The sequence below is a fragment of the Trichoplax adhaerens genome, genomic scaffold, assembly GCF_000150275.1.
Source record: "Trichoplax adhaerens TRIADscaffold_1 genomic scaffold, whole genome shotgun sequence".
In the NCBI taxonomy this organism is placed as follows: domain Eukaryota; kingdom Metazoa; phylum Placozoa; class Uniplacotomia; order Trichoplacea; family Trichoplacidae; genus Trichoplax; species Trichoplax adhaerens.
In genome coordinates this window covers 11,793,597-11,816,144 of record NW_002060943.1, presented here as the reverse complement: position 1 = coordinate 11,816,144, position 22,548 = coordinate 11,793,597, and the positions used below count along the sequence as shown (strand labels likewise).

Genomic DNA, 22,548 nt, shown 5'->3' with positions numbered 1-22,548 from the left:
CCAGTGTTCTTTCTACAGTACAGTACATCTCGTTTGATATTACGTAATTACCTTGCCGCTGCATGTAATGCTATGGCGGACAAGATCAGGGATTTCAATTTTGCTGGTATGTGACAAGTGTCTCAAAATCAGAAATGATTGAAATCCCATAACTTATTAAGTTCACTTTATTGTATAAACTACTTCTTCAACCAAGAACAAGACTAACTAACTCTGGGAGAAGAAATTTCCCGCTCATATATATCATGATGAAGCCCTGCTTACATCTATAACTTCTGATTAATCTAGTATTAAATTACTTGCATAATCTCTGATGTCCAATCTAAATAAGATATTCTTAATTAAAGCTATAATATTTACTGTAACTATTAACACGGATACGCACTTAACACAATCTCCTGATTTCAGTTAATCTACAATCTCGCACATACAGTGTCAATCTTACATTTTGATATATCACTTAGCGACTTTCTGCAATCGATTACGCTATTTTGAGCCCTGTACTACATGTTCATATTATAAATTATTATCGTTCAATAATCTTCAAGTTATCTATAGCTATTAGTTACTCTATGCTTCATGTTAACTGTCAGAGCAGCAATTCTAGGGCTTATGCTGTGTTGACCGTCCTACATGAATGCTCGGTATGTCTGAAGTAATGACTGTAGTCCAATAATTGTTGCTGTTGGTGATTTTTTCGTATTTGATTCAATAACTATAATTAATTAACGACTATAATCAAATGAACGAACCAAGTTGCAAATACTGTAGTATTTTAATAACTTCATTTTCACCTATATGATAGTTTCGTTATCTTGAATTTTATTTAAATTAAATAATGCAACCATGTTAAAGTACGTTAAGTACCGGTAATCATACAACACTTTAGTCACGAGAATGTCTCACTAGATCAAAATTAATGACAATTTCTTTAAACTCATTTAGAATCATGCTGTAATGGCTCGTTAGATAGCAGTATGTGGCTAGCCTATCATACAATAAAATCACTAAGTTGCCGCAGAAGATCTTAATGATTAGTAAAATGAGAGATTAAATTTATCGATTAATTATATATTCTTATATACAGTATATAAATGATTTATTTATTCAATGATAGCAATACATCGGTTTCCTCACGTGGTTTTGATCCCATGATGAAATAACAATAGTACAATATTAAAGGGTAATACGGTCCGTTGTGTACTGTAATGATGCTACATCCATTACATTACGTATGGCTGCTGCTATTTTAAGGTTAAATCCCGTTATTAATTTTCCGAGAAAAGAACAATTGATAATTACATGCATGAATAGAGGCCCAAGTGTATATAAGTCGGCCTGTGCCATCATTTTAATTGACATTAGTTCTAATTATTGAGCTCCAGATAATTTAGAATCGTGTTGTATACAGGACAGTAGATATCTTCCTGCCTAACTTCCCGTTATTCAAGACGTTACTCTCAAGCTACATCAAGTTTACTCTACTAAACCTATTACAAGCGCGATGGCTCCTGCAAAAAATGGTAAGTAATAAGTGTAACGGTATGCAAACGACCAAAGTGTAAGAGAAACTCTATATTTGCTTAAGGAAGGCACCCTGACTATACACAAGAATGTTCATTAATCAAAGTATCAATTATAATTTACAACGGAAGAATTCATATTGATCTTAAGTTATCATATTAATTACATTTTAGATCTTATCCAAGATGTGCTAGCTCTAAGGGCTAGAGATTACTACATTGCATGCAGTAATCAAACCATTCAAGTTGGAAATCTTACCGCCCATCTAGCAGCCTTTCCATCTGGTCTCGACGAAGTAGATGTGAATATAGAGGATTTTAGTAAGGATTTATGATTAACTATTTTGTTTGATAGATAGCTAGTAATCATTTCCAATAACTCGAAATAGAATATCCCTTAAAATGACTGTCATCTTAATAATATATTAAAAACAATTCCGTTTTTAATCAGCTCGTTAATAATACTTAATAACTCCTTTATCAGTAGATGATAATAAAAACATTGAAAACTATAGATAAAGACTACCATATGAATTATATCGTAATCATTTTCTTTCAGGTCATTTTGAAATTCGAAAGATAAATAAGAATAAATCAATCATACTCCTAATGTCCAAGCAAAAAGGAGCTTATATACCAAAAGCACTTCTAGGCATTACTAAAATAAAAGATCAAGCTAATTTTAAAGCGATATTCTTGGTAAGTTCGAAAATTTGGAGTGATACAGTACCGCTTCGTGATTAGTGAAAGTTTTGATACAAGACCATAAATGTATTCTAAACACATTATTGTTCATTCAAGGATACAAAGTTGGATAACGATCTAGACCGTCTGAATATGTTCAATTACCTTCACAATCTTACCAGTGAAATCACCAATGCTCAAGATCTCAAATGGCAATTTATCATCCCACTGTATCATCCAAACGAAACGACTACAACAGCTATGCTGGAGATTGTCGATAAACAAAGTGAATTGCAAGCACTCTGTTTCAATCACGACGGAAATATTACATTAATAAATCCCAGTATTCAATATAACCCACCCGAAACACTACTAGCCTTGGTTTTAATAAAAAGAATCAACGATCATATCTTGTGAAAAAATAAGTCACAAAAGATTCTAGCACACGTATATATATATAGCTGTAAATACGACTGATAACAATGTAGCCGCCTTTCTCGAACTTGTAGAAAATTAAATAATTTTCATGCTGAAAAAACTTTCTATCTGTAATGCCGTAATGATTTACGGCCTTGTAAATTGTAACTCAAATAATACATTTTATTTCGTGGAAACCGGTAAATTTGTACATATATTCGTATACTAACTACTAACTAGATCATCAATCATTGGTTTTTTATAGGCTACAAAGTAGTCAAATTATATTTGTTTTGTTATTAGAATCTGAAATAAATATGATAGATTGAAATCTTATTAATTTAGTATGGTGCATTAACTGGCATACGCCAATAATTATTAAGACTGATAGATATTTAGGACTTAGCATGATACCGTATCTCTAATATACGAGCATATTATTCTAGTTTATACTATCCATAGTAAAATAAAGTAAACTATTTATCTTATTCGTGATAGATAGGATAGAGGTTGGAGCGTAAGTAGAACCATCCCTAAATTAATAGCGTACATACTTATGCAAGTAGAGAAATAAAAGAATGTGCAAATATACCAACTTTGGCACTCTATAACTTAATAACTAATGATATGGATGGAAATAAATGTCAATAAAGCTGTGTCATGTTTGATCATAAAATTTAACGTTATCATCATTTTTGTCAAAAGGTGAAAAATAAACCGAAAATATGTTTGGTTATTCCGCCAAAATGACTCCGTTACAATGATGTCATGATTACAGCAATTTCTACTTTGATCAAATGTTTATCAAGCAGAAAGGCATTAACTGCATGACTTATGCACTAGTTGTTTCCGTAAGATTTAAGTAGACACACCCTGTAGTTACCTTAGAAAAACAATTCGAGCTATATCTTTAATTCTTTTCTTGTATAATCTTATCGGCTATGATATTTAATTAAAGATAAAAAGGTAAGTCAGTACGACACATTTTCCTGGTGTCTAATAACAATATCTAGCAATGAAAGGGGAAACAAAAAGGAATTAATGGTTTTGATTTACACTGACCCCACAGCGTACTCCTTCACATTCCCTAGATTAGATCGCGACAATAACAACTGCTATTAATCTTTTATGATTAATTATATAATTATTATGCTTTAGAAGTGTCTCTCATGCCGCTATAATTTATAAATCGACTACGATAGTACAGTGTACAAATACGCTATACTAGGCCATCGATTCTAAGTTGATGACTAATATCATCATTATTTTTAATTCTTAAACTAAATAATAAGCTATTCACCTAGCAAACAATAGAAGAGAATTACTAGCAAACAACAAATGATAATTTAACTGTAAATTATTCTACTATGACATTAAATTAAAAATCGGCATCGTAATTACTGGCTTAAATGACTATTGTTAACCATCATCACTTACTTATATGATGTGGATGGCTATATTTTTGTTATTTTGAGCTATAGCAACTAATCACTTTAATTGCGCGCATATTATAGGTAGGCACGCTAAGAGTCTTAGGACTAATTTTCTGATGGATTTCTGAAGACGGAAATATTCTTAAAGCAATAAATGAAGTAGACGATTATACAATATGCAACAAGCTAGCTCGAAATTTTAATAGTTTCGAGATATCAATACACACTATACGTCTACTTCCTTGCAGATCAATAACTGTCACAACCGATATTATAAATTTATTATTAAAGCTCATAATTATGAATTATCGCAGTAATTTTTGCGAAATGTAAACTACTAAGGAATCATAGCATATAAGTTATGTGAACTGTAAAAAATTAGATACCTGCACTTTGTACAATCATTGAAAATCTAACTTTAACTTGGCTAACAAAAATTTATCTAAGCCAAAATGTTAATTATCAGTCCATATCTACTAAACCGAGGGTCCTACTATTACAGATCATCAACGAAGCATTAGCTCACTAACGGAATGAGTAATGTATCCATGTGAATCCATTATTATATACACTGAATTCGAGCTGAAATATAATAAATAAATTAACGTTACACTAACGCTGCTTCTAATGTTATTTCATCATACATTTCTAAATTTAGATACTAAGAATTTGAACGATATTAAATTTGGAGTAAGTAAGTAGAAAATCATTCTATACATTAAATTTCAATAATTAAAATATATTGTATTGCTAATCATCTCTGGGCAGGGTCAGGAAATAATTTTGGTTGATAAATGATTGAATATAACCCATCGTCTAACTATTGTCTTATCATTGTTGCTGCACAGTATAGGGGTATTTATTCGTATCAGGGAGATGGTTTAAATATCATTTCGCTTAGCTTGTTTATTACATATTTCCGTTCCGTTTTACTTTTATTTCTTATACGCAAATTGTGTTGTAGCAATAATAAACCTGTTGATTGACTGACAATCGCTAAATTATATTCATTCAATATTACAATTTGTAAAATGGAATAAAATAAGCCGCTATTGTCTAGTTCTCTCTATCAACCTCACAGACAGCATTCAATTAGTATCCCTAATTTGCTTTGTCAACTAGTCTATAAATACAATCAATTCCATTGAAATTGTAAAATGATAATGTGATCATTATAGATTATTTCCTTATATGGTAATAATTTATCAAAAAAGAGCAAGGATAAGAGTTAAAGGTCTGGTAAAATTATTAATAAATACCTCTTACATTACGGTTCACAATATAATAAAACTAACCAACGTACAAAATAACGAAATAGTCATATTGAGCTCTAAATAAAATTAAAATTAATATGGAAATAGTGAAAATTCCGGAAGAGCAAACAGTTAACCATGCTCTAAATATTGAGTACAAGTGTATAACATTAATTAAATAAAAACTACGCTATCTAGTTTTACCTAGCACAATCTGGTATTAACGACGTCAATGATTAGTTGCATCGAAATATGAATGTTAAGTACACATTTACTATGTCTCGGTCTTGTTCTATTACATTGTAGAATCAATATTAAATAGCCAATGGTATACTGGTAACTAGCAAGAAGTAGTTAGTATATTTAAACAAATGTTCATACAATCTTTAATCTAATCTAGCAATAATGGAAATGATTGGCAATCAATCATATACTGCTTATCCAATATCAATCGACTGCTTATTACTATACCAGTAGAGTTGTTACGGCCAATTTCATAGTAAATTCTGTAAGTTTTCGCGATTTATCTTTTATGTAGGCAAGCCTTAAAATGGGGGCAAAAGACTGCAAAATAAGGTCTGTAGTAAAAGCTGAAAAACTTGTTACGGACAATAGGATATATGTACTTGCATGCTAAATACATCGTTATAGTAGCCTTTCACTATTACATATTTACAAACATTTCATGTAAGTTATTTAACAGGAATTAGTATGAAACTGGGAATCCTATACCGGTAACGGCCGCATTACTGGTTTTGGCCGTAATAGAGTCAATACTATACTAGTAGAAACGTAAACTAGCACGAATGAAATCCTCATCTTAAATGTACTTCATCCAATCATATCTAAGCAAAATTATCCAGTTTAACAAGGATCTGAAGCCGTATTAGAAAAATTATATATTCTGCTTTACTCTGCTTCTATTGTAATTAATATGTTATTTAGCCAGCTTAGATGATTATATCCAAATCTGTATCGCTAAAATACGTTTGCTTCCTGAATATGATCAAATATCGATATCCAAATCAGAAAATAGTTGATCGTACCGGTGTTTAAGTTCATTTTTTATCAAATTTTATTACAGTGTTAAGATAAACCAGTATTCTATATTACCCGATGCAACCTCATCGATTTTAATATCCTACTAGTAAATTACTTATATTCAATATATTTCCATTTTCACTTACATGGCATGTTCACGAAATGCTGGAGCACCTAGAGGCTCTAGAAGTCCGTGATACTGTAGTGAAGCTACTAGATAAGCTACTGTTGCCAACATGTTATGTAGAAGTGAATTAGATATAGCTTAAAAATAATACCAAAATCTACGGCTGTTGTCAATAATAGGTATACGAGTATATAAGTAATGTTTGTGATAATTCAAGTATGTTGATTTCAACTTCAAAGAATGATACTAATTATACAATTTTATTCTCATACTAAGTTTTGTAAGTGTTAAGTGATGTTTTTCGCAATTGTTATGTGGTAAACAAGTTAGATAACGTATTTAAGCAGCTACGCTTTTCTGTTAATGTTGTTCTTAGTCCTTCTTTTCTAAGATCTGCCGTCTTAGGAAGTTTTCCTTGTCTGTCAGAGCTTGTTGTATATTATGTAGTATCTCAATCGATAGAGAATCAGTAATAAAATCTGCTATATAAAATTACTTGTGTGATCTACACTCTAACTACCATTAGCAGAACAGGTTTTGTTACAGATGCATAAAAAGGTAGCAAGGAAAAATTGCGAAAATTAGGCCAATGAACGCCGTTTCTTGTTTTATTGCAATAATGCACATGGCACATTAATGAATAACGCGTAAGTATCTGGAATCATTCTAATCTAGTTAAATTTGATTTATGAGGATTAATATTCGTCATGTCGACGAAATGGAATAAAATTTCAATTTCCTTAGTTCAATAGTAATCAGGTCTGGCAAATGCATTATACTTAAAATAGTATTTAAGTAAACAGATCCATTTTAAATTTGAATATCATCGTCCCTAACAATATCGAATATTTTATTCTTCTCAATACAGGCTTAATGAGCCAATCAAGAAATTAGTAATAAACTTCTGGACGTTTGATGATACCAATTATTACTATTATTAGCTAGATTTATATCTATAAAAATTTAAAATTAATAATTTTGATTTAACGTCAAACAATTAACAGGTCAGTAAATTGGATTATTTATGAAGCAGAGATAAGTAAGTACCATCATAGTGCAGTAGCAATCTTCAATAGTCAGTAAAAAGTAATAAAATTAAAATTATACTCATTCAATTATATTTAGCGAAAAGATAGTAGCGTAAATGAAAGCTATAATTAAATGCAACGCAAATATTACTAAACTTAAGATTACTCAATTATAAAAGGCTTAAGCATTAATATTTGGGTGCTCGATTTTAGTATGATTTTCAGTGCTAGAACTAGAAATAAAACTTGGGTCTTTAGAAAGTACAGGATGGCATGAAGATTCGTAGGGTACGCTGTGAACGCAATCTAGGTAATCTAAAGTAAATTTATCTCTAGAAGTTACTGAAATGGCACATTTAGTTTCTGTACCATAATTTTCGGAACGTTCTAAAAATAGACATACGTCACCATCAACAAATTTGACCATCAGTGGTAAATAATTCGAGAGAAATTTCTCTTCCTTCTTGTAGAATTTTTTAGACTAAAAAATTTTTAACAGTTCGGTCAGGAAATAGTATAGAAATTTAATTTAATAAAAGTATTATAGAATGATCACAACGTGATCATGTGAGTAATCATATCAAGAATCACCCAGAGATATTACAGCGTGATTCTGCATTCAACGATATCATTTACAATTACAGTATAAAATTTTATTTAGATGCATCAAGAATTTGATAAGATTTAAAAATTATTCGAGCCTATTAACGTACCACAAAAAGCAGTTCAACCTCCTCCATACGAATTGATGTATCATATTTAACACTTTGAGCGTCCTTTCCATCTGCTAACTTGCCGGCGAGAAAATATCCGATGTCTTCCCCAATCTTATACCCCAATCGAAGAACATTTACACTCGTGTTAGATAGAGATTTCGCATCGGTGATTTTGAAATGATCTTGGTAGTTGTGAGTATAAGGGATAGTAATCAAAATTAATCTAGCTTGCTAGGTTATATTTTATTTGAGATTTTATTTATACCCTGGCCACGTAATAATATAAAAATCGTTCAAGCTTACCTAAAATATCATTTTGTTAGACTTTATACTATTAAATATCGGTAACTGGATAATTAATTTTTTCATCTCTCTACACAGCAAGACTATTTTATGATAATTTACATCAAATAAATTTAATTTTCTTTAATATCAAACTCTGGAAGCAGTATTGTGTAACTACCTGTGAAAATTATTACTATGCATATTATGTGTACAGGGACTAGCGAATATTACTAGCGTTACTTAATTGGCATCGACGAGATTAAAAGCCGAAGATATGGAAAATCGGATAAAACAAGTAATATCTAGATCTTTGAAAGTTGGTATTTGCACTTAGTAAAATCACTTCATAGGATTAAACTAGGGTACAGGACAGATGATGTTATAAAATTCATTTAACTAGGTTTTGTTTAGCATTAGACTAAGAAAGTTAACGTTTCTGTACGTTTGCTTTATTGAACACAATAAGGTAATGCATCAATAAAAATGTAAAATGCGATACTAATTGATAAAGAAGTTAATTTTATGAAAATCGATGTTACAAAGATCACATTAAGGTGCAGAAAATTGGATGAAAATCTTTGTGTCTAAGAAATTCGAACCGGAAAGCAAAATTTACGGTTTAAATATCCTAATTTGGTGCATATACCTCAGTAACTCAATGATACATTACTCAAGTCTGAGAAACTTAATTATCCTTGTCTTGGATGACTTCATAAGAATAATCAAAGTAAAAAATCACAAAAATTAATAGATTAAGCGGCGGTATCACTTAGCTTATGGTAGAAGGTTAGCATTGACTAATATTTTATAGAATCAACTAAAAGGTAAATGTACAAAATTCAACAGATAAGACGATGAGAGAATTAAATGCGAGAAAAAAAGCTAGCTCTGTAAAAGTCATTTTTATAAGATTAATAAACTTAAAACGTAGATATAGGTCAAATGATCGAAACGATGTCACTTAACTGCTCATAGTATCAATGTAATAGAGTGTTTTTAAAATGCATCTTACCGTAACCAGCTCCACGATTTTCTTTACAAACTACTTTGAATGATTCGCAATCGTCAGTTGGGCATGATTCAACGCTTAAATATCCATTAGCTCGTTTGCAGTATAACTGATAAGTGTATTGCTTAAGGTCTTCCTTCTCATTTGGACAATCAACAACATCACCAGAATCTTCAATATTTATTTCTATCAAGAAGCGCTTTCTATCCTCACTTGTGCGATCCATTATTAAAGTACTAAAATGATAGCAGACTTGAACAAATAGAAGCTGTTCCCTTTTTATATATGATCGTGTAATGATTTCAGCTAATGGTAGTAGCACGGTAGGTAGCTAATAGGATGAGATAGCGCCCACGTACTATTTCTAGGAAAGACCTTCGTGTATCACATTAGAAAATTACTCTATTTTCTTGATTCAAATTTTGGGTAAGTAAATTAACCCACAGTAATAGCAGGAGACTGTTCCTCCGTCATTACAGGTCGCAGTAAGAATTTTATTTATTTGTACAGTTTGCACGCGTAAATGTAAACATCAGGGTTTTGTGATTTAATTTGGGAATTGAATTAATTTTTCCTATTTTAATATCTTTCTTAATTCTTCTTGTAGATGCGTAGAACTATTACGAGTATATAATTTAAATATCCAATTCTAAGGTCAATAATTATAAGTAGGGGAAAAGTTGAATTGTTTTTCCATTGCTTATTTTTATGTCTTAGCTTGTAATTTGAAATAATTCAAATTCCCAAATCCTCAATAATTCATCAAACCCAATATTGGGGAACCAAATTGAAAGTTATTTTCCTCGTTAGTAAGCTTAATATATTGAAATTTAGACGTTTTCTACCATTGCTATAAGAATCATCATGTAATTGCTAAATCATAGGTATCTGATACTCAGAAAAAGAAATTGCAAATTATTTTATTCAGAACTTTAAGCCAATTTTTTCGGAACATGTCTACAAAACTCTCACGATATCGCTACAAAGTGTAGTTGTTATTTTACTTTAGCAAGCACAGTTAAGAAATCATCTGGGCATCATTTGCAATTGAGTTTTAAGTGAATATTGTTCTTGAACATGTTTCACGATTACATTTATCATGTATGGTTTCGAATGAGATACAGTTATCTGAAATAATAACTTTGACATATTACAGTAATTCTTCTATTAACATTATTGATCAAGTCTGTGAATACATGAAATTTTCATCTGGCCCACCGAAAAGAGGAGTAAAGTTTTGTAATTATTACGTTCTTATTATTACTGTAAATCTTTGTTAGTATAGTAATTACTTTAGAAAAGCTATTCTCTAGTAAATTAATTTTTAGTTATCGTCATTTTATAAGGAAGATTGATTTTTATAGCATTCTAAGAATTATTGGGTGCATAAATATCTAAGACAGATTTCTATCGCGGATAGCAAACATTATAACTATCACAACTCTCTTGCTTCTATCATTTAACTTCAAAAATTATAGTCGTACCGGAGAGGAATCCCCATGGATAATTATCGTCATTACCCTAGTGATAATTATATCATAACAATTTTCATCTCTATACAAAATTCTTTACTGTAATCGCAGTAGGATGTATTCACATGATAATGTTGATTGACATACGGCACTGTCACAAAACGTCGGTATTTGTAACAAGGGTAAACCTCAGAGAACATGGTCGAGAAGAAATTGAACGACTACGTTTATTTAAATCTAAACAACATAGACAATAGTCAGAGGCAACAGCGGGGAAAAAATCACTATTAGGGTAAGAAATGCGCTCATTTATATAGCACTCTCTTATCCTGTCGACAAGTAAACAAGTTTAGCGTAAACAGATTAAGGTACCTACAGATTACTATGAGAGACAAGGTTAATAACTTAGTACGACCATTTCATAATGAAGCCCAAGATCTATCTTGTGGATGATCCCTCAAGTAACAATGATTATCATAAAAACATATTCTAATATGACACTAACAAATCAATGTTATTGTATACTATAAGAAGTAAACCTACAATAACAACAATATATAATATATGACCAATCTATCAAATACGGAGAAGTGATCACATCTAAAATATAGCAATAGTATAAAATACGACATACACATAATAATAAAATTACTAAATAACTATAGCACTTTACCGGAAAAAAATGGAACTTTATTACTATTTCGAAATTAAGGTAAAAGTAAAATCGTCTCATAATATTAGTTCATTGAATTTATTAAAGTAAGTAACGTGATAATAAGGTTAGCGCTAAATCGTGATATACTGGTGCAACTAGTCAAAAATAGGTAACAGGTTATTAACTATTTAGTGTGAATCCGTTCATAGACAAAGTTACAGAGTTTATTCTTACAATAATAAATAATTGAAGACATGAATGAGCATTCCCACATCATTTCCAATTTCCATAACTTTACTACAGTCTGAGCTAATGTATGCAGTATGTATCATTTTTATATACTACCTACTCCTTTAACTGGATGCATATGTACTTGATATAGATTGCGTTAGTTCGTTCATCAATCAATAGTTAGCTTATTTCTAGTTTACGGATTATTCTTAAATCTGGAAGAATTAAGGCGAAATAAGTTGAGTACATTTTTAACTACACTTTATAAATACGAATTGAGTAATTGTGCTATTTGATGAGAAATTGTATATTTGCTATGCAATGAAAATAATACTCTGAGAATTACAAATCATCAATATACTATACATCACGGTAAATACTCTTAACTTCCGATCACTAGAAAATCAGGGATGGACAAATCCAGTACATTTCCATATCTTCACACTTGTAAATTATCACGTACGCTTATTGACTCTATCTGTCGTATTGTAAACATTATTAGCTTATTTAGTTACCGTCGAGCATGAAATAGGTGAAAGTCAAGCTACGGTATTCTCTAGCTCCTTCTAGCGACAATAGTAATATATTGATATGTTAGAAATTAAAGACTGCGGTAATTAGCGATAAATAAAATATTAATTATCCCCACGCTTAGCTGTAATGTAACTCTGCAAGTAGATGGTAAAGCTTATGATACTTAATATCATATACTATGAATTTATCTAGTTTACCTGGCGTTTCTAAGTAATAAGAATACCGCAACAACATACGGTCAAATAATTTTAGAACAATCTAAATATGTTGATAGACTTGGCTAACACTTTACCAAATCGATTCTTGCATTAAAGTTGTAATTTAAGTAGCAAAATTTATCTTTTAGCTCCTTTATTCATCATAATGAATTAATGACAGTATAATAAGAACATAAAATCATTAAACAACATAGCAGTATAAGATTAAGCTTATAATAGGATAAAATACATTATGTCATGCAATTTTTGGGCTGTAATAGTAGTTGATATAAGAAAGAGACAAACACCATGATCATGGATTAAACTTACTAGAACAAAATTTTCACAGGCTTTAAATCTTACATTTTAAAGCTTACAAGTACCAAAAGTAATTTAGTTATCACAAGCTATAGATTGCCTTACAATGATGTATTAAATACGGCACTTTTATATAATTTAAAAACTCCATTAATCAATTATGAAGTCTTCGATGGTATTAGCATATATCTCTATGTTACCATACACTTTCTTATACTTCATTAGAATAAAATTTACGGATGACTTTAAGTTACAGTAGTTTATGATATCTTCTTAGAGATCATCATTAATTGTTATATAGGTATGACGAAAGAAAATATAGGATCGCATAATATGATGCTCGGACAACAATGTAATTTGATCATTTAATACTGAAAAATTTATATGCAATCTATTCCCTTGATATTAGGATTGTTTAATATAACAATATACATGTTAGATATTATTTAAATTTAAAATAAAAAGAAAGCTTATTCTGGAAAGTGTGAACATATTTCGGCCATCAAATTCAAGATTATTGAAAATACAATTAGAGCATTTAGTAGGATATCTACAGTATACAGAAAGACTATGCAATAGGCTCAGTACTAGCGCTTCGATTGTACTCAATTGTAGATATAGCGTCATCATCTGTATCAGTCATCGCTGCTTCCAATTTCTTGCTCTCATGCCATATTAGAAATGGATAACCATAAGCAATGATACTGACAATAAACAATGCAATGTTGATCTAGATAATAATTGTAGATACAATTAGAGGCTAGAATAAATTCCATATGAAAAGTTAGTCTAAATTTAATCGAATATCACGATATTATGATTTAAATTTATTGATGATACTAATAGCGTAGCTAGTATGTGGCTACAGCATCTAACTTATTCCCAATTTCATAAAGATATTGTATCTAACATGTGCGATATAATTTATCTCTTGGTCTAGTACACTGCTAAATAACAAGTTTCAATTTATTGAATGAAATCCTTTTATCTTTATGAGTTGATAGTATAGCCAAGCTTGTTAAACCACTGAATACGTGAAATTATATTTTGTTAAGAATCCGATAGTCTTTACAAAGATTACTTACTCACTTTAGGGTGTATGTAACAGAAGCATATGGACACATTATACGTGTCCACTACGTCATAGTATACAGATATTTGGTCTAATTAAGATATGTTCATTAATTAGATTTATTTTGATTAGCTAATAATGGTTAACTTACCCAGAAAGGATCTCCTCCCAAGTTTACCCGGATTAGAATAAATAAAGGAAACTGTAAGAGGCTAAAGAGAGCAGCCACAAATAAGGAGACTCCAATAAGCGTGCTGTGATGTTCAATTGGAAATCTATTTGAAATACAAAAAATTCATTTATAATAAATTAGATTATAACATTCAAATAGACTCTGTTATAAATTTACTGCTAGTGATTACTTAGTTAATCATTATTTATTGATCAGATTACAAGCTAATGTATTGATAGAATAGAGATGGAATGATTACATTTAACTTACGCGATGGCGATAAAGCTAGAATTCGCCGAATAGATAAACGCTCTGATGATAGTGTGTAGTAAAAATGAAATGTACTATAATTTAAAATGCAAAATTGAACATTGATAATTAGTTATTTTTAATATTATTAAAAGGTAGTCTTTACGCGGATATATTATTCCAACATAAAAATATGCAGAAAAAGAAATTAAATGGAAAATTGTTGCTTCATTTTAGAAAAAAAGGAATCAAATATAAGTCTAATCCATATTTACCTGAAGTTCTAAGACCGGAATAACGGTGACAATTCCAAATAAAACAGTCATAGTATTTATAATAAAATAAGCGATTGCTGACGACGTCATTTGAACTACTTCCACTGGATTGGATTCACTTAACTTAAAATCCATAAGTAAGCCAATGCCAATAGATGCAATCATACCAAACATTTGGACCCAGCCGAAAGCGTTTGTGTAGGCAGTAACTGCAATATTTAAGGTTGATAATTAGAAAAAATATTTTTTCCTTCCATATCCATATGTTAGTAATAAATACATATATGTAAAGGCCTCAACATGTTTGCTATTTCTTTATAATCTTTAGAAATATTGAGTAATCATTTCTATACGATTTCAATATTGCCTAGAAACAATTAGCTAATATTTCTATACGGTTTAGGAACAGTTTTGTATTGTAATACTTAACTATGTCCAATCGGCACGTCTTAGGGTATGAGATTGTTATTTATAATGGAATAATTTAATGGGAAAAACTGGGTATTAATAATACCTACTGATAGATATTGGGATAGTCAATTTATATTTGTAGTAAAATTACTACATTGGTAATCAATACTAAAATATTCATTTATAGATAGTGTTCTATTAAGGAATGGGTACTTGCAGACTTACTGTTGCTTACGATATAATTTAGTGTCTCATAATACCATTTAGTTGTTAACTTCTTACAATTTATGATTCTAGCGAATATGACTCGAGCACGACATATTTTAATAATCTTACGTTAGTCATAATTTTATTTCATAATCTCTGAATATGGTATATAATTTAACATAATATCAATTGAGTATATCCTAAGGGGTTGGCTAATTCTTTCTACTAGTAAAATGAGACTAAGATCCTACTTGTACGTAATTTTAAATATCCCCCAAAATTAGGGAACATAATGTCTACGTATTTCAAAGATGGCATACTTTGATCATTAAAAGGAAGTGGAAATCTTAACTTACCTACATCTGGCTGACTATCGGTTAAATAATCTAAAAATGAATAAAGTGATCCAATAAAGAAAACAAGACGTAGCTGAATGAGACCAAGATACAGGCAATGGCAGATAAATAAAGGCGATCTTATAGCCGCCTTCCAGTTGAGCATATAATCACTTTTAACTGATAAACTGCTATCACTACGTATTCGCCGAATAGATCTCTTCTTGCGAGATACCTCTCGTTGCAGCTTGGGGTTATGATTGGAATCTGTATTGGATTTAACAGAATCGCTACGAAATTTACGTGCACGCTGTCTCATCTCTCTTTTTCTATTAGCTTCAGAAATTGTCTTTAATCTAGCTGTATGAGTAGCTGGAACTGCAAACGCGTTTCCTAAAGAATAGATATTATAGCGAGAATAGTTGGCCCTGCTGTCTGTCATGCAACGAGGTAATTTGAGCTGAGGTAATTCGATATCATCATTAGCGGCAAAATTACTGTCTCTTCGCGTTGGAATATATGAGCGTCGTCGACTTGATTCTTTACTATCTTGTCGTAGTAATTGCGCTAAGGTATTCGATCTAGTTCTATGACCAATTGCACCATGTTGGTCATCACTCTCCTGGCAAGATTCAGTCTAAAGAGGTAAAAGCGATTGAATAATATTAGATTAACCCAATACATCGAGAGTAACGAATTTGCTATATACATACCCTCAGATCTTCTTCGCTATTGGCTCTTGTAACAGTAATATCAGGAATAGCATAGGAATCTTGTTCTTCTGCGATGGTAGAAATTGTAGCTTTGCGAAGAGTAAAAGGCGAAGATTTTAGCTCTCTATCACTATTAGCCAGTGACGACAAGTTCTTTAGATCTTCTTCTGAAATCCCATCACCTGACATGTTATAATTTTCCTGTATTTTAGCCACCACCTTTTGGTTATCATTATTTTGATGAGTATTGATTAATCCCACTTCAGTCTGTTGACTAGTTTGATTAATATCTTCTAACCCTTGAAGCTGGTTATTCGATAGCCAAGCTTCAGTTCGACAATAACTCTCATCGGTTGAATCTTGCTTTAGATCTTTTGCTTTTATGGCTTGGTTATCAATATCCTTGTTCTCGGAATTTGCTGTAGTGTTGTCATTTGGATCTGATTGTTTTTGGCGTAAGGGTAAATATTGTTCTTGATTTGTAATCCATTCTGTAATACCACTCTTGTCGACTTCTGTATTAGAGAATTTTTCGCGAAATTTTTCATTGTCAAATAGCGAATTAAGATGATATGCCGAAATACTGCTACAGGCAGAACTGTTACTTCCAACCGGAGACGCTGGTTGACTTTTTGCTTTTATTTTGCTATGAAATCCTCCATGAGAAGTTGTCTGAGTATGTTTCGATGTCGATTTTAGTAATGCTCCATCATCTACAGTCATTCTTTTGCTTTTTTTATTTGCCTTGTTGCTACCGAATAGTAATGCATTTAAGTTATAAGCAGATATAGTGCTACCATTTGAAACAACACTTCCTGTTGGCGACTGTGGACAGCTTCGATATCCTGTATTACTAGCACCGTTCGAGACACTGGATCGATTATTATTATGATTGAGTTGCTCTTTAAAGAATTTGTTAGCAAGGACAACCGATGAAACAGATCCATTATCGCTCTTCTCATCGCCGCTATCATCGGCATTAGCTATATTTCCATCTTCAGCATTAGTAATAGTCACACTAACACTTTGTAAGGGTGCCGTATAGTTTTGAGCTTGTACATTTAGATCGTTTGTTGGATGGGATTCTTGGATAGTATAATCTGTAAAATTATCCTCAAAGAATAGCGCATTTAAATTATAAGCGGATACACTACTTGCTGCTGAGCCATTGCTGCCAGCTGGTGACGCTGGTAAACTTTTTTGATCATTAGCGTTGTCTCTGGTAGGTTGGCGTTCAAATGGATCGATGGTCAAGGAATGGATTGATATTGCATCGTTGTTTTCTTCTTCACACTCAAAGCAATTGTTAGATTCACTGTTAGGTAGAGCTACGCGGCCATCTCTTGCTAAAGAATCTACTTCAAAATCGTTTGTCTCGGTAGATTGTTGACGACCTTGTAAATTAGCCAGTACATCTTTAGGATTAACTAAATAGAGTGGATCAGCATCAACGCTTAAACTTCTTCTTGACAGTCGATGTGCGTTTAAGTCACTAAACTTTTGATCCTTTGAACCAAAATCTCGATGATTTTCATTTTTAAATCCAACTTTAGTCGTCATATTATCAGTATCCTGAATATTGATGACTGGTAAATTCATACTTTGAGCATAACTACTCCTGATAATAGTCTCATTATCGATACTTTTAGGTTCCAAAATTTCGTAATTGATGATACTAGGATCGCTATCCTCTTTAACTATATCACTAGGAGGGTAGCTATCACTCAAATTGATCGAATGCGATACGCTTAAATAGCTACAACTGCGTTTGATTTGATCACTATCTGCAAGATCCTCTTTAAAGTATTCGGTCATATCATAACTGACGGAAACGGAATCAAAAAGTCTGCTGCGTCTGCTGACGTTTTGACTAGGTTTGTTCATGTGATTGATTGTTTTAGAATGGATTCCCAATAAGCTAACATTAACAACCTCCAGTGCATGAAAGATATAATAATAATTACCAAGGATACCACTAGTAATACTGTTATATTCTGCATCAGGTGGTAAAATAGGTTTTGCTGGAATAAAGACTATTGTATTAATCACTGTAATAAAAGACAAGGCAGTCCAAATCAAGAATAGAGTACTTCTGCTTATGCCAACATCATAAATGAGCTAAATTGTTTCATTTTTTAAATTAAAAATGAAAATAATCATTATTTGGCTATATTTTAATGATGAGCTCTATCAATATATATATATATATAATTGATGTCAACTATCTGTTTAGATTGAGTTAAGCTAGAAAAGAAGCGTAGAAATCATCACCTAGTTATAGCTTCAACGATATTAGTAAAGTGTAGTATCCTACCTGAAAGAATAGAAAGATAGCTGCAGATGCATCAAAACTCCCATTAATGATACTAATAACCGTAGATCTTTTCGTCTTGAACAGATTGCCAATCTTAATAAGAAAAGCAGATATAAAATCTATTAGTATAAAAGCATTAATGCTGTGCTATGATTTACAGTTTCAGGCCGATACAGCAGATTGACGAAATAAGCTTAGAAACATTACATTCTATATAAAATTACAGTTATTGGACTTCGATGTTAATTTGCTATAATAAGCTAGTTAATGCAAATTCAGTGTACGGATCATAACATTGCTTTTTATTAACATATGTACTTATACATATTATCATAATATGATACTACATTAAAATAAACATCAGTATTCACGAGAGATAAAATTATAGTCATCAGACTTCGACATGAAATTACTGAATTAAAAAACCATTTTACGAACTATCTGTTAGTTATTGAAGAACTGACTTTTTACCATCACCATCTTTATAGAAGCTACAGATATAATTGTGATGTCACGTCTATAATATTAATATTCGTACAATATGAGATGAAGTATTGCTAACTAATACAGTAATTTATTGCCTGTATGTAGTAAGGATTACTACAGTAAGATAAATCAGCTATGCCTTACCTGAAACAGAGATAGAAGGAAGTACATACCAGCTGTACTGCATAAAGATAGTGCAGGAAATAATAGTGATGGAGAATCTATATTACAGAGTAAAAGGAGAATGAACGATATCCAAGATTAAATAAAGGTATCTTAGGATACACAGTATGATTTAGGGCTAGTAGTACTGTAATAATTTAGAAATGATATTAATATCATACCTCTAGTTGCTAACGCAAGCATAAGGAAGGAACTCATCAATAGAATACTATCAGATAAGAAGAAAACAATATTGAGGATATGAAATCATTGCATAATTAGAGTTAGTGGATATTTGGTAATTTTTATCATGTATAAATCGTGATATTTTTATAATAAAAAGTGTGCAGATTTCATTGAGTCAATAGCAAGTTGGTGATGAATATGATGTGAGTATTTATTTAAATTGTCGGCAAACAGGAACGTCTTCATATTAAAGTAAGCTCTAAATTTAACTGCATAAAATAGCTGAAATAAGTATAAGCCATACAGTTAATATTGAAAATTCATTGGTATAATTACAGAATTATACTATAAATGTTGTAACAAATTATAAACAGGAGCTTTATGTTAAACGTTGATATCAGTAATAGCAGAAGAAGATACCAATAGCGAATAGCCTACAGTGGCGCTACTGCCGAACAGGTACTCCTATTTTTATGTATTTGTATGTTGGCGTAAAATTAGACAAATTTTAGAAATTGAGTAAGAAGTTATGATTAACCAAAAGTAGCAATTAATAGCAAGTGAGCGGTATGATTGAATCCGAAAAGTCTTTGCCATAAAAACTGTATTAATATTCTTTCTAGTGCGCGGATTAGAGATTCCAGTGTACATGTTTATTATTAAAGGTGTCAAAAAAGTATATGAAGGTACTCCAGTAGTAGCACTAATAAGAAGCAAACACTTGCTAGGCAGATATAATGTAGCCGTCCATTATTAACAGTTTATGAGAATTGGCGTTTTACACTAGTAAAGTGAGATCTTTGTGATAATATAAAAAATATCGATTTCAATTTTCGCTATGTTACAATAATAATACTATATTGTTTTGACAGATGTGGGGAATAGAAATAATTCATAGACACAACTAAGACGCATTATAGGTTAGTAACTATTGTCTGCTAGGTAATTGGGAGGGTCTTAAGGAGAAAATAGCTCAAGGTATTATCTGTGCCACCGTTTCATCATTTGGCTCTATTAATTTTAAATTAAATTGGAATCCGTTTAGCAGGAAAGCTAGTGATATTATGTAGCGCTGCCAACTTAGGATTGGTAATTTATTTATTATGATACGTAGAAGCCGATTTCAGTGAATGATTTTGTAGTATAAATACAATTATGTGACTGTTCGAATAGATCTACTTAACGATAAACTTCTCTAGAGGCCAGGACTAGATAGTATAATTGAGGCTTCAATAAGTACTATTTAACTCAAATGTTTACTGCGGATGGGACGTTGCAATAAAAAATAGCGACCATTAGATTACGTGAATGATATAGATAATTTCCAGCTATGTGGTATTACAATAAATATAATTGACCTTAAAATGGCACATATATAAAATGTTACATACAAAAAACATCGTAGCGGGATATTAAAATTATAATAATAAGCTTAGAGATTGTCTGATAACTACTTGTTAAATGTTGTCGTTATAATCTTTGAATTACAACTAAAATACAGCCGAGGTAAGACAGCAAAATAGCGTATCTATCATGAATAAATATCATGAACATTCATTATTACCTCGCAATAAAGCGCATATTACGTGGACCAAATCGATCTATAGAAAAGCCAATGATCACCAAGACAGCGTTCGGGACAAAGACCGATACAGTAAAAACAGCTTGCAGTATTTCACTTTGTGGAAGGCAAGTGATATTTGAACTGATCATTTCATGAGCATGAAAAGTAACGTTGAGTTCAGGGCACAGTTCAATCCAAAATCCTTCTGCTTTGAGGACATAAACTAAATTTGCCCAACCAAAAGTTATTCCACAAAATAAAAGAGCTTCCAAAACTCCCATCGCCACTAGCGCATAGCGCCATTTGACAACATCGACTAAACTATCTTCTAGCCATTTGAATGTAAACAATTTAGTAAAAAACTTGTTCATTATGTTAGAGTGTAGTCGTGTATTCACAGATTTAAATGTCTTAAATTGCAATTGTAATGATGTCAAATCTCTGATGAAACGGTTTCAGATTGGCGATGTTACAGGATATAAGCTTTTGAAGATATATAATAGCGCTAGATAAAATAAAAAATAGGATAATCAACGGGTTGGTAATTGATGGCTTGTAATTAAGAGCAGTTATTACTGCTAATTAAGTGACAAAGTTTCAGTCTTTTTTCTATCCTTATTTTTGTAGAAACACTAGTTTTCTATCATCAGTTCTTGTAAATAATGTTAATTCGGGTATTTTCTATATTATACTGTAGGATAGTGTTGGAAGTTTTCGCTATTATTCAACTGAAACTCTTTGAACTCTATCAGGAGTATATACACGGTGAAATGGAAGATTGTGAGGATAGATAATTAAAATGTAGAAAAAAATCCAAATGAGTTCATCCACGGTTGTTGGATAGTTTAATTAGAAAGTAATAAGACGCCACAAATAGTAATTGAAATTAATTAAATGAAGTAAAATGATTGAACTTAGAAAAATACTGGTGAAGATAATGTAGACAAAAGCGCCGACTAAAGAAATTATGCAATAATATCCTACTGTCTTAAAATTATTCAAATTTTCATACACTCTAAATTATTTTACTTTTTAGGTGCTCGAATTACTAGTATTGCTTAAAATTTCACTCTAGTAGTTCTAGTTGATTGAAGAATTCGTTGTAGAAGAATAACGGAGGAATGGATACAGCAATAGAAGATAATGAATGCCAGAATGACGATGACAGGTGGTCGAGAAAAAAGTTGGTCTTATTGAAGAGATAGGCACATGAGATAGTATGGAGTAGATGAAAAAGAAACATCAGTCATCATCGAAAGAAATATAAGCAGGGTGAATTTGGTGGAATATTTGATGCCAGTACTGTCTATCATATAACGTTAATAGGTCATTATCATGGAAATAGATCGAACAATAAATAGATAATCTAAAGAATAGCTGCCTCGTCCTCACCCCTTCTTATGTATAAAACATAAATTATTATCTATTCTATTTAATTTCAATCCATAATAAAGCAAATTTAGAATGTATTAAATTGAT

At 31.2% G+C, this 22,548-nt stretch overlaps 3 protein-coding genes across 3 annotated transcripts; 1 reads left to right on the top strand and 2 right to left on the bottom strand.

The window, feature by feature from the left end:
• Positions 1-1,504: 1,504 nt before the first annotated feature.
• On the top strand, positions 1,505-2,624 carry TRIADDRAFT_52713 (uncharacterized protein; the record flags this gene model as incomplete). The annotated part of the gene is made up of 4 exons (XM_002109026.1): positions 1,505-1,523; positions 1,698-1,844; positions 2,083-2,222; positions 2,325-2,624. 4 exons carry the CDS (start codon positions 1,505-1,507, stop codon positions 2,622-2,624), a joined length of 606 nt encoding a protein of 201 aa, XP_002109062.1.
• A 5,063-nt stretch (positions 2,625-7,687) lies between these two features.
• On the bottom strand, positions 7,688-9,742 carry TRIADDRAFT_52712 (uncharacterized protein; the record flags this gene model as incomplete). The annotated part of the gene is made up of 3 exons (XM_002108304.1): positions 7,688-7,987; positions 8,220-8,404; positions 9,520-9,742. 3 exons carry the CDS (start codon positions 9,740-9,742, stop codon positions 7,688-7,690), a joined length of 708 nt encoding a protein of 235 aa, XP_002108340.1.
• Positions 9,743-13,491: 3,749 nt separating this feature from the next.
• TRIADDRAFT_52711 (uncharacterized protein) lies at positions 13,492-21,440 on the bottom strand (the record flags this gene model as incomplete). Its single annotated transcript, XM_002108303.1, has 10 exons — positions 13,492-13,653; positions 14,147-14,270; positions 14,438-14,511; positions 14,692-14,900; positions 15,666-16,281; positions 16,358-18,475; positions 18,672-18,764; positions 19,302-19,378; positions 19,502-19,548; positions 21,070-21,440. 10 exons carry the CDS (start codon positions 21,438-21,440, stop codon positions 13,492-13,494), a joined length of 3,891 nt encoding a protein of 1,296 aa, XP_002108339.1.
• Between the last annotated feature and the right edge of the window lie 1,108 nt (positions 21,441-22,548).